This window comes from Heptranchias perlo, chromosome 35, assembly GCF_035084215.1.
Source record: "Heptranchias perlo isolate sHepPer1 chromosome 35, sHepPer1.hap1, whole genome shotgun sequence".
In the NCBI taxonomy this organism is placed as follows: domain Eukaryota; kingdom Metazoa; phylum Chordata; class Chondrichthyes; order Hexanchiformes; family Hexanchidae; genus Heptranchias; species Heptranchias perlo.
The window spans coordinates 4,561,809-4,575,860 of NC_090359.1; the positions used below are offsets into that span (position 1 = coordinate 4,561,809).

Here is a 14,052-nt window from a genome sequence, read left to right on the forward strand (position 1 = left end):
GAGAGTCGGGAATTACCCCACTTGCCCAAACTGGAATTTCCAGGAAATGCCGCACAAAGATCTAACTGAGGAAACCGTGGGGGACAGTCCACAAATATTGAACTGGGAGACCCAGGAAACATCCCGCTCACACCAGTGGGGAGACCCTGGAAACACACCACAAACTTATAACTGGGGAATCCGGGAAACATCGCACAAACATCTAACTGGAGAGACCCGATTACTTGTCCACTTCACCGTCTGGGACCATCCAAGGGTGCTGGGGATCAGTTTCCGTGAGGTCGGGGGGGGGGGGGGGTGGGGGGGGACAGGCCTGAAACAAGAACTGGGAGGAGTGGGTCGCCAAAGCCAAACATAAGCCTGGTATGTGGGGGATGGGGAGGTGCGCCCACTCCATAAACTGCAGGAACCAAGGGATAAGGTGTGAGGCACTCGTGGTGTTGCTCAACGTAGCCAAGGTTTGGCCCATTCCCCGCCAATATGCAGTCACAGTCACCCGAGCTATCTCCCACTTTCTCTGGAGGTCCAAAGTAGAACGCTTGCGTAGGGACACCATGTACAAGCTCCCAGACAAAGGGGGGAAATGCGAACTCAATGCCGCTCTGACCCTGGTCGCCACCTTTGTGTGTGGCTGCCTCAGGATGTGTGTCGAGCCCCAGTATGCAAACACCAAGTGTCACTACGTGCTGAGTATCTACCTGTCCAACACACTGAGAAGGTAGGGTCTGGCCACGCTGGCCGAGCAGACGCAGGATGTCCCATCCACTTTGAACATCCCCCACCACGAGGTGGAGAAGTGACTGAGGAGGAACCCTTCGACCAGTTTGCCGTCAGACGGTGGTCGGCACGGAACGTTCTGCAGGGAAAGGAGAGGAGGGATCTGATCGGGCAGTTCCCCGACGTCGATGCCATGTGGCAGAACGTCTCTTCACCAGAACTTAGGCACCAGGCTGTAGCCTGGATGGTGGTGAGAACGGCCCTCTCAGTGCAGTCGTTCCAACACGCACGGGAACTCAGCACCACCGCAAGCCGCCCACGAAGCTGCGGCGGGTACGAGAACATCACCCACCTCCTGATGGACTGCCCATTCGTGTTGAGAGAGATGCGTTGGTATTTGTCCCAGTTCATCCCCAACAGCTCGGTAACACAGGACGTTGTGCTCCACTGGCTGCTCCCGGGACAAAGACCAAGACAGACATCAACTGCTGCTGGAAGGCCATTATCTCGTTGAAGGAGGCCCTTTGTTCCGCCTGATACATGCAGTTGTTCCAGCTGAAGGAGCTGTCCACGACCCAATGTAGCCGACTGGCACACTCCGAGGTCAACACACTGTAAGACATAATGAGGCAAGGTGCGACCGATGCAAAGGCCCTGTGTGGACCGGCCACCGTGCATGGTCACCCCACTTTCTATCGTAGAGAATGTTTGAGAAGATATGAACTGGAAATTGAATTGTAAAAATGAGATCATATTGTGTACGATCTGCTTCACATTGGTTGGAACCATATTTCTTGAAATTGTGACTTTTTGCATTGAACTTTTCTGTATCTTTCAATTTCATGAAATAAATTATATTTATAAAGATAAAAAAAAACACCCACAAACACTTAACTGGGCGACCCGGGAAACATCCCAGAAACATCTAACGTGTGAGACCCGGGAAGCACCCCACAGACATCCAACTGGGCGGCGGGGGGAACGGAAACACCCCACAAATATCGAAACAGCGAAATCCCCAAGATATCCGATTAAAATCCCTGCAATAATATTAATGTGACCTTGAACATTAGTAATTACGGTCTCGGAAAGATTAACTAATCTCATTGCAGCTTTACTGATTTGCCTGAATTGATCATTGTTGAGGCGGTTGTAAAGTACAAGGTCACTAACCTGGGCCGTATTTACAAGACCAGAGACTTTGTGGAAAATGTTGGACGAACCCTTTGTGCTTGCCTTTATATCAGTGGTCATTCGCTCGGTTAGTCATGCTGGGAATGTCTGCGACCCCTTGCTGTGAATTGGATGTTGCTGTGGGAGTTTTAAGGAAGGAGCTTGCTGTTTAGATCAGAGGGAAGCTCTCGATTTAGCAGCAGCTGCACAGATTGCCAAGGCTGACATGCATCGCAGCATTTAAACACATCCCATTAAAGATAATCAATCATTATTATCAGTGCCTAATACGATCACACGATCAGCACAGAGCACATTACCTGTTGATTTCTCCGCATTAATAAACCTGACACCATGAGGTAACCGTGCTGGGAATCAGGAGATCACTCCTCCAATTTACTCCGATGCCAAATTTCATTTCGGTCTTCACAAAATTTCCTTACAGATAATATCACAGCTGGAACCGTTTAGAATCATAGAATCATAGAAGTTTACAACATGGAAACAGGCCCTTCGGCCCAACATGTCCATGTCGCCCAGTTTATACCACTAAGCTAGTCCTAATTGCCTGCACTTGGCCCATATCCCTCTATGCCCATCTTACCCATGTAACTGTCCAAATACTTTTTAAAAATAGTGTGAATCAGGGATGGTGAAAACAGTGTGTATCAGGGTGAGTGGGTATCCTGTGATTCATAGCGAGTGCAAACAATGTGAATAAGAGTATGTGAACGGTGTGAACCCCTGATTACCCAACTACAGGGGATGGCTGGGATCCTCGACCATGGCTGGGATTCAAACATTTCAGCGATGTGTAGAAGAGAGACATTCGATTTCCTTACAAGGAAAAACAGGCGGGAGGTTTAACAGGCTGGACCAATATCGCCGATTTCAACCCTGGTGCTCGCTGAAACTTCCCAATCTTCACTCTTCCCACTCTTCATTCTTCCAACTCTCTCTGATTCACACTTTTCGCAATCGATCTGGTTCACACTTTTCACATTCCCCCCGATTCAACCTGCACATTCACTCTGATTCACATCATTCCCACTCTCCCGATTCACAATGTTGCCATTCCATATGATTCACCCAGTTCAGACTCCCCCTCATTCACACTGTTCTTAGTCTCCCCGATTCACACTGTTCCCAATACCAGTGATTCACACTCTTCCCGCTCTCTCTGATTCACACTGTTCCAATGGCCCTGAGTCAACTTTTCACAATACCCCTGAGAAACATTGTTCCCACCCTCAATGATTCGCTGTTTTACAGTCTCCTTGATTCACACCGTTCACACTCTCTCTGGATCATACAGTTCACACTCCCCCTGATTCACACTGCTCACACTCCCTGATTGACCCTGTTCACGCTCTCTCAGTTTATCACTCTTCACATTCTGCCTGATTCGCAATGTCCCCAAACCCCCAGATTCACAATCTCTCTGTTTCATACTGTTCACTCTATACCTGCTTCACACTGTTCGAAACCCCCACAGATTTGTGCTGTTCATATTCCCCTCATTCACACTGTTCACACTCACTCTGGTTCACACCGTTCACACACTCTTATTCACATTGTTCACACTCGCTATGATTCACAGGATACCCACTCAACCTGATACACACTGTTTTCACGATCCCTGATTCACACTATTGAAATTTTCTCTGATTTGCACTGTACCCACTCTCCCTGATTCACAATGTTCCTACTCTCATTCACACTGATCCCACTCACTCCGATTTAAACTATTCCCACTCTCTCTGATTAACAAATTTCCAACACTCTCTGATTCACTCTCTTACCACTCATTCCGATTCACACTGCTCTCACTCACTGATTCACACAGTTCCCACTCATTCCGATTCACACTATTCCCACTCTCCCCGATTCTCAATCCCGTTATTCACACGCTTCACACTCTCACTGAGCCACAAAGTTCACACTGTCTCTGTCTCTGAATCATCATTTCCCCACTCCGCCTGATTCACGATGTTCACACGCGCTCTGACTTATACAGTTCACACTCTCTCTGATTCACGCTGTTCCCACTCAACATGATTCACACACTCCACACTCTCTCTGATTCACACTGTTCACACTCCCCCGATTCACACTGTTAATATTGCCCCGAGTCGTACTCGTCTAACTCCCTTCATTCACACTATTCACCATCGCCCACATTCACACCGTTCAAACTGCGCCTGATTCACACTGTTCCCACTCCCTCAAACTCGCACTGTTCCGACTCTCCCTGTTTTTGACTCTTCACACTGCTCTGAGTCACACTGTTCCCAATCTCCCTGAGTCACACTGTTCCAACATGCCCTGATTCATACTGTTTACACACCCCTTAGTCATATTATTCACAATCTCCTTGATTTTTTTATTCGTTCATGGGATGTGGACGTCTCTGGCGAGGCCAGAATATATTGACCATTCCTAATTGGCCTTGATAAGGTGGTGGTGAGGCGCCTTCTTGAACCGCTGCAGTCCGTGTGGTGAAGGATCTCCCACAGTGCTGTTCGGAAGGGAGTTCCAGGATTTTGACCAAGCGACGATGAAGATACGGCGAAATATTTCCAAGTCGGGATGGTGTGTGACTTGGAGGGGAACGTTCAAGTGGTATTATTCCCATGTGCCTGCTGTTCTTGTCCTTCTGGGTGGTAGAGGTCTCGGGTTTGGGATGTTCTGTCGAAGAAGGTTGGCGAGTTGTTGCAGTGCATCCTGTGGATGGTACACCACTGGAGCCACAGTGCGCCGGTGTTGAAGGGAGAGAATGTTTAGGGTGGTGGATGGGGTGCCAATCCACCGGGCTGCTTTATCCTGAGTGGTGTCGAACTTCATCACTGTTGTTGGAGCAGCACTCATCCAGCCAAGTGGAGAGTATTCCATCACACTCCTGACTTGTGCCTTGTTGATGGTGGAAAGGTTTTGGGGAGTCAGGAGGTGAGTCACGCGCCACAGAATACCCAGTCTCTGACCTGCTCCAGGAGCCACAGTACTTATATGGCTGGTCCAGTTAAGTTTCTGGTGAATGATAACGACCCAAGAAGGTTGATGGTGGGGGATTCGGTGATGGTAATGCCGTTGAATGTCAAGGGGAGGTGGTTAGACTCTATCTTATTGGAGATGGTCGGTGCCTGGCACTTGTTTGGCGCGAATATTACTTGCCACTTATCAGCCCAAGCCCTGATGTTGTCCAGGTCTTGCTGCATGCGGACACGGATGCTTCATTATTTGAGGGGTTGCTAATGGAACTGAACACTGTGTAATCATCAGCGAACATCCCCATTTCTGATCTTATGATGGAGGGAAGGTCACTAATGAAGCAGCTGAAGATGGTTGGGCATAGGACACTGCGCTGAGGGACTTCTGCAGCAATGTCCTGGGGCTGAGATGATTGGCCTCCAAGAACCACTACCAGCTTCCTTTGTGCTATGTATGACTCCAGCCACTGGAGAGTTTTACCCCTGATTCCCATTTACTTCAGTTTTACGACGGCTTATTTGTGCCACATTCGGTCAAGTTGATGTCAAGTGCATTCACTCTCACCTCACCTCTGGAATTCAGCTCTTTTGTCCATGTTTGGACCAAGCCTGCAATGGGGTCTGGAGCCGAGTGATCCTGGCGGAACCCAAACTGAGCAACTGTGAGCAGGTTATTGGTGAGTAAGTGCCACTTGACAGCACTTTCGACGACACCTTCCATCACTTTGCTGATGATTGAGAGTAGACTGAAGGGAATGTAATTGGCCGGATTGGATTTGTCCAGCTTTTTGTCGACAGAACTTACCGAGGCAATCTTACACATTGTCGGGTAGATACAAGTGTTGTAGCTGTACTGGAACAGCTTGGCTCGAGGCGCAGCTAGTTCTGGAGCACAAGTCTTCAACACTACAGCTGGGATGTTTTCAGGGCCCTTAGCCTTTGCTGTATCCAGTGCACTCAGCCGCTTCTTGATATCACTTGGTGTGAATCGAATTGGCTGAAGATTGCCTTCTGTGATTGTGAAGATATCGGGGGAAGGCCGAGATGTATCATCCACTCGGCACTTCTGGCTGAAGATTATTGCAAACGCTCCAGCCTTGTCTTTTGAACTCACGTGCTGGACTCCACCATCATTGAGTATGAGGATGTTTACTCAGCCTCCTCCTTCCGTGAGTTGTTTAATTGTCCACCACCATTCATGACTGGATGTGGCAGGACTGCAGAGCTTCGATCTGATCCGTTGGTTGTGGAATCGCTTAGCTCTGTCTATAGCATGTTGCTTCCGCTGTTTAGCATGCATGTCGTCCTGAGTTGCAGCTTCACCAGTTTGGCACCTCATTTTTAGGCACGCCTGGTGCTGCTCCTGGCATGCACTTCTACACTCCTCATTGAACCAGGGTTGATCCCCTGGCTTGTTGGTAATGGTAGAGCGAGGAATATGCCGGGCCATGAGGTTACAGATTGTGCTGGAATACAATTCTGCTGCTGCTGATGGCCCACAGAGCCTCATGAATGCCCAGTTTTGAGCTGCTGGATCTGTTCTGAATCTATCCCATTTTGTCTCATGGAGAACACTCATGGAGAGAATGGTTCAGCGGAGTCCCTCCCTTGCACCTGGATATTCTTTGAACAATTGCGAAGAGCTCGTGGATTTCTTGATCCTGAATGTCATCAACCATCCATTTCCCCGCCTCTGATGCTTCCCTCTGCTCATTACCGGCCATTATCCACCAATCCATCCCTCCCCCATCACGTCCAACAATCTCTGCTCTTGAATCTCTGTCTCTCTCTAGTTTCACGCATCTGACCCCATATCCTACCTGATCCCATCGTATCCAGGAGATTCACCGCCAGCTTGGTCACAAAAATTGCCCATTTCCAATTTGAGTTGATCAACTGGTGCAATCCCGATCTCATGTCATCCGCCAATGAAACTCTCATCCGAGTCTTTACCTTTATTCATTCATGGGATGTGGGCATCGCTGGCAAAGCCAGCATTTATTGCCCATCCCTAATTGCCCTTGGGAAGGTGGTAGTGCGCCGCCTTAATCAACAGCTGCAGTCCGTGTGGTGACGGTGCTGTTAGATAAGGAGTTCCAGGAATTTGTAACAGTGACGATGAAGGAGCGGTGATATTGGAGGGGTACGTGCAGATGGTGTTGTTCCAATGTGCCTGCTGCCTTCTCCTTCAAGGTGATAGAGGACGCGGGTTAGGGAGGTGCTGTCAAAGAAGCCTTGTCATGTTGCTGTGATGCATCTTGTAGATGGTACACACTGCAGCTACGGTGGGCCGGTGGTGAAGGGAGTGGATGTTTAGGGTTGTGGATGGCGTGCCAATCAAGCGGGCTGCTTTGTCCTGGATGGTGTCGAGCTTCTTGAGTGTTGTTGGAGCTGCATTCATCCAGGCAAATGGAAGTATTCCATCACACTCCTGACTTGTGCCTTGTAGATTGTGGAAAGGATTTAATGAGTCAGGAGGTGAGACACTCGCCGTAGAATTCCAAGCTACTGACATGGTCTTGTGGCTACTGTATTTATATGGCTGGTCCAGTTAAGTTTCTAGTCAATGGTAAACCCCCAGGAAGTTCATGGTGCTGGTGTCGGTGATGGTAATGCCGTTGAATGTCAAGGGGAAGTGGTTAGATCCGCTTTTGTTTTAGATGGTCATTCCCTGCCACTTGCCTGGAGCGTATGTTACTTGCCACTTATCAGCCCAAGCCTGGATGTTGTCCAGGTCTTGTTACATGTGGTGACGGACTGCATCATAATCTGAAAGATATCTATGCAATCATCAGCGAACAGCCTTGTGATCTTATGATAGAGTGAAGGTCATTGATGAAGCAGCTGAAGATGCTACGGCCTAGGACACTGCCCTGAGGACGTCCTGCAACGATGGCCTGGGGCTGAGATCATTGGCTTCCGACCACCACTATCATCTCCCTTTGTGTTAGGCATGACTTCAGCCACTGGAGAGTTTTCCCCTGATTCCCATTGACTTCACCTTTTCTCGTGCTCCTTGATGTCACACTCGGTGAAAAGCTGCCTTGATGTCAAGAATAGTCACTCTCACCTCACCTCTGGAAATTAGCTATTTTGTCCATGTTTGGACCAAGGCTGTAATGAAGTTTGGAGCAGAGTGGTCCTGGTGGACCCCAAACTGAGCATCGGTGAGCAGGTTATTCATGAGTAAGTGCCACTTGATAGCACTGTGGACCACACCTTCCATCACTTTGCTGATAATTGAGGGTAGACTGATAGAGAAGTAATTGGCCAGATTGGATTTGTCATGCTTTTTGTGGACAGGGCAAACTTGGGCAATTTCCCACTTTGTCGGGTTGATGCCAGTGTTGTCGCTTGTCTGCAGGCGCAGATAGTTCTGGAGCACAACACTTGAGCACTACAACCGTAATGTTGTCGGGGCCCAGGGCCTTTGCTGTATCCAGTGCACGCAACCTTTTAATATCACGTGAAGTGAAGCGAATTGGCTTAAGACTGTCTTCTGTGATGGTGAGGCTATCGGGAGGAGGCCGAGATGTATCATCCACTCGGTACTTCTGGCTGAAAATGGTTTCAAACGCTTCATCCTTGTCCTTTGCACTCACGTGCTTTACTTTGTCATCATTGAGGATGGGGATATTCACGGAGCCTCCTCCTCCCGTTAGTTGTTTCATTGTCCACCGCCATTCACGGACAGATGTGACAGGACTGTGGAGCTTTGACCTGATCCATTAATTGTGGAATCGGTTAACTCTGTCTGTAGCATGTTGCTTCCACTGTTTAGCATGCATGTAGTCTTGTGTTGTAGCTTCACCAGGTTGGCACCTTATTTTTAGGTACGCCTAGTGCCGGTCCTGGCATGCTTTTCTACACTCCTCACTGAACCTGGGTTGATCCACTGACTTGTTGGTGATGGTAGAGTGAGGAATATGACAGGGCATGAGTTTTCAGATTGTGGTGGAATACTTATTCTGCTGCTGCAGATGACCAACAGCGCCTCATGGATGCCCAGGTTTGAGCTGCTATATCTGCTCTGAATCATTTAACGATGGACGGTGTCGTCAGTGTGAAGACGGCACTTGGTCCCCACAAGGACTATGCGGTGGTCACTGCTACCAATACTGACATGGACAGATATATCTGCTGCAGGTAGATTGGTGACGATTCGGTCAAGCAGGTTATTCTTTCGTGTTGGTTCTCTCACCACCTGCCATAGCCTCAGTTTGGCAGCTATATCCATCAGGACTCGGCCATCTCGCTCAGTAGTGGTGCTACCGAGCCAGTCTTGGTGCTGGACATTGAAGTCCCCCACCCAGAGTTCATTCTGTGCCCTTGGTACCTTCAGTGCTTCCTCCAAGTGGTGTTCAATATAGAGGAGGACTGATTCAACAGCTGAGGGAGGGTGGTAGGTGGTAATCAGCAGGAGGTACCCTTGCCCATATTTGTCCCGATGTTATGAGACTTCGTGTGGCCATGAGTCAATGTTGGGGTCTCCCAGGGACAATCCTCCTTACTGTATGCCACTGTGCTGCCACCTCTGTTGTGTCTGACCTGGCCGTCGAACAGGATAAGCTCAGGTATGGTGATGGAGGAGTCTGCGACTTTGGCTGAAAGGTATGATTCTGTGAGAATGGCAATGAAAGGCTTTTGCTTGAATAGTCTGTCGGCCAGCTCTCTCAATTTTGGCTCAGGTGCGCAGGTGTTAGTGAGGATGACTTTTCAGGGTCGACTATGCTTGGTTTGCCTTTGTCTTTGTCGTGTCCTGTGCTTAGTGGTCCGACGACTGGTGGTCTGCCCGGTTTGATTCTTATTATGATTTTTTTGTACCAGGATTAATAATGAATCACACTGCTGTGTGTCTGTAGTCAAATAACGTCCCAGACCAGGTAAGGACTGCAGCTTTCTTTCCCTAAAGGCATTAATGAACCAGGTGGGTTTTTACCACAACTGTAAAGTTTCATGGTCACCATTACTGACACTAGTTTTTTTATACCAGATTTTATTTAATTAACAGAATTTAAATTCCTCAGCTGATCTGGCAGAATGTGAACTCATCTCTCCGGATTATTGGTCAAGGCCTTTGTATTACTAGTCCATTAACATACCCAAAATGCTAGTGTAATTATTCATTTTCACCTCCTTAATCCACTATTCCAATGCCTTTCTGATCGGCTTCCCATCCTCTACCATCCATGAAATTCTGATCGTGCGAAACTCAACTGCCCATATCGTATCAGCGACCTAATCCCAATCCAACGCGAATTGCGGACAATACAACGTATTGTGGTACTTGTATGCCTGGAAGAAGGTGCAGCATTTAACCTGGCCTCCGGGGCTTTATCTGAATGGAAATTATGTTGTTCTTGTTAGAGATCTTGGAGTGAGAGTTGTTGACTTCATCTGTTTGTTCAGTGACTGTAATTAAACCCAGTCAGCACGGGACCTGATTTTCTGACCGGTTGAATTCTCTCTGCTATAATTAAGGAAAATCCACTGTATGTGTCAATCGGAGAATTGATCCCAGCATTAGGACCAACCATCGAATCATCGCTTCTGACGGAAGGGGAAACAATGTCTCTCAGTTTTCTGATCAAGCTCCAGATTCTATGGGCGATTAATGACATACAAAAGATTTACTTCCCCATCCTGGCTGCGTTCGGTGTCCCGGGTAAGTTACTATCTGCACCTGGTACTTCAGGAAGCCGAGTTTAACTGTATGTTGCATCTCAGTCCGCCTGTCCAGCTCTTTATTTTATTACTTTCCCTACATTACAACAGTGAAGTTGTGAAAGGCGTCAGCAAAATTCAATTCTTTCTTACTTTCTTTCCATTGCTCTTGTGTGTCTTTGATAATGGCCCATGCTCCACTGATGTGAATTTACATTCATTGGTGTCATTTCCATGAAAATTGTGTGCATAATGGTCATTATAAGTAAGATTTCAGGCGATCTTATTAAGGTCCCGGTGTTCTTTCTGAATACAGCACAAACCATGTGATTGGTTAATTCTCTGAATTAAAAGTTTGCATTCTGCTGTAAATACTGAGTACGAGTGTCAGGTGAGAAACGTTTTGGCAGGATATATTTAGTTTTTTTGTTGTACAAATCGCTCCTACCAGATAAATGACAATGCATTGATGATCCAATCTGGTTCAGCGCTCTCGCTTTCCATCGTTTCATCTTCTCGTTGGTGTCACTGTTTCTGAGTGACTCAGTTAGAAAGGTAAAGTGAGCTGCTGTTTATTTTTATTCCGATCATTTAAAGCATGTATTTCTAAAAAAAAATTGTATTGATAATCTAATCCCGTGCCTGTCTGGTACAGTTTTTCGTATCTCTGATCAGGATCCACAGTCATTTTAAGGAGCCTATTCTGATTGTGAACTCACTCGATATTTTATGTGTCTTATTCCCTGTATGAATTGGAAGCTTATTCAATTCACACCACCGAATGAAAAGAGCAAGGTTAACACTACTTGACTAGAATTCAGATTGATATGAAATCGCAGGTTGATGTATTATATTGCCGGTCATATTATTCCACTTTCTAAAGTAAATGATTGTTTTTACAAGTATTACCTGCAATGTAATTCGAAAACTTGCATGCAGAATTGATTACATTAGACGATCATTTTCCACCTTTGTATTTTTGGTGGGGAGCATCACACATGACCCTGAATATCCAATTGCCGATCATGGAGCTTAGCGTGACTGTAACTCCGTTCATCCAATGATTGACCTTTGGGATCAAGAAGGAGAGTATCAGATTGGGCCTCACTTCCATTATATAAAACAGGCAGGAATTAAAATATATAATATTTTAGACAAAGAGCAGAAAAGTGGAACAACTATCTCTTGACTAGATAATATAGACCACGACAGGCTGTTTCTGTTATATCTTGTCCGGAACAGTAGAACCAGAGGACGCAGTCTGCAATTGAAGGGTGTGGGAGGGGGTGGGGGCGGTGGTGGGGGGAGTGGCGGAGGTGAATTCAAAGCTAAGCTGCAGAAACAATATTTCCGTGTTTGAGTAACCAATCTATGGAACAGGTTGCTTAACGAGACGGTGGAAGCAGTTCGTGTTGATTCATTGAAAGACAAATTACCTAGGCTTCTTTCAGAAAATAACATTTTGTGTACAGTGGAGGAGTAATATGAGACATGACGTACGGTAAATGTAACGTGATTGGGAGGGAAAAGGTGATATTGGATTTATGGTTCTCAAATGTTTCCAGCACTGGGTCATTCCTCACCTTATGTCTCGGTCTTTAGTATATTAATTGATAGAGATAAATTGCTATGATTAGTCACCAACTCTATTGTCATTGTATCATGCGATTTGCAGGTACGTGGAAGGCGAACTCGATGGACCTTGGTGTTTTTTTTTTCTTCTAGCAATTTGCATGTTTCTACATTCCTATCTCTTGTGCACATTACAAGCATTGGATGGGAAAGTTTGATTTGTGTCATTGTACAGATGCTCTTCATGCCTTGAACAAGTGACAATAATCAATGTATGAACACAGGCAATGGGTGTTGTTCGCTTACTATTCGTTGAAAAGGGCACCAGCGATTCGACCATTCCTCCTCCTCCCAGGGCTCTTTTATCACCGCCCACCTCAGAACATTGAAGTCACTTGTATCACCCCAGCAGCTAACACACACACGCTGCAATTCAATCCCCGCAAACGGCCAATCTTTTCCTCTCCGTCTTGCTCAGGTGCAAGTTAGGATCTCACTTTCCGAATGGTTGCTTTGTATTCATTCGAAACTTAATTTCTGTTTTTAAACATATTGAATTTGATCCCATTGCTTCATTATTTGCCGATTCATTACTCTGATTAGAAACCCTGTCTCCAGGACGCCCCGTCACAGCTAAAATAATCGGATTCCAATATTGGACCCAAAGCCAAGCTGCAAATTTCTTGGCGGATTTCAGTTTATTGTGAAGAACATTAATGTCCCTGTTCTATAACGTGCTCCTTTATTGCACTGGAAACGCATCAAATTAGTTTTTTTTTTCCTGATTCTATTGAATCATTTTCCTATTTTGTCTTACTTACAGTTAACGTGGTGACGATTGTGATCCTGTCTCGGGGAAAGTGCGGTCTCTCCAAATGTGTCACTCGCTACCTCGTGGCCATGGCAGCGGCAGATCTACTGGTCGTTATAATCGATCTGATATTAAGACAGATTCCTATTATTTATCGGGAACAATTTAGTTTTCTGCGGGTAATTAGAATGTGTAATATCCACGCCGTCCTGCTTTATGCAGCCACAGACTGTTCTGTCTGGTTCACGGTCACTTTCACCTTTGATCGATTTGTGGCCATTTGTTGCCAGAAGCTGAAAACTAAATATTGCACCGAGAAGACGGCGGCTGTGGTTCTCGGAACAGTGACTGTGCTGAGCGGCTTGAAGAACATTTTATGGTATTTTCTGTACACAAATGAGTATTGGCTTTCTAATAGTCCATGGTTTTGCCGTGTGTCACGCGGTGTAGCACATTCGCTGGTCTGGACGATCATTGAATTAATGCATTATATTTTAACACCATTTATTCCATTTCTCTTGATTGTACTGTTCAATGTATTAACGGTCAGACACATTTTAGTGGCCAGCAGAGCCCGCAGGAGACTTCGGAGTCCGAACAGTGGCGAGTGTCCCAGTGACCCAGAGATGGAGAACCGAAGGAATTCCATCATTTTATTGTTTGTAATATCGGGGAATTTCATCCTGTTATGGGTGGTGTTTACTGCGTGTTCTATATTGAGACGGTTGGATTATTTGGGATATCCTGTACCATTGCCCACGTTTGTACGAGAAATCGGCTTCATGCTGCAGCTTCTGAGTTGCTGCACGAACACTTTTATTTATGCAGTGACCCAAAGGAAATTCAGAGAGGAGTTGAGGAATGGAGTGAAATATCCCCTCGCAATGATGGTCAAATTAATTAGATGAGAAGAAAAATAAATGAAAATAAGGAAATGGCAGACTTGTTCAATAATTACTTTGTGTCAGTCTTCACAGTAGAGGAAGAGGATAATACACCTGACATTCCAGGGAAACTAATGATGAATCAAGGACTGGAACTCACCAATGTTAAGGTAATCAAGAAAACAATATGAGAAACAATAATGGGCCGGATTGTGGTCTAAACATTTCACTGAGGCTCACAAGG

The 14,052-nt window shown here is 46.4% G+C and overlaps 1 protein-coding gene across 1 annotated transcript; it reads left to right on the plus strand.

Moving 5' to 3' along the window:
• The first annotated feature begins 10,445 nt into the window (after positions 1–10,445).
• LOC137301987 (probable G-protein coupled receptor 139) lies at positions 10,446–13,832 on the plus strand. The gene is made up of 2 exons (XM_067971702.1): positions 10,446–10,542; positions 12,937–13,832. The coding sequence occupies exons 1-2, from the start codon at positions 10,446–10,448 to the stop codon at positions 13,830–13,832; spliced, it is 993 nt and encodes a 330-aa protein (XP_067827803.1).
• The last annotated feature ends 220 nt before the right edge of the window (positions 13,833–14,052 follow it).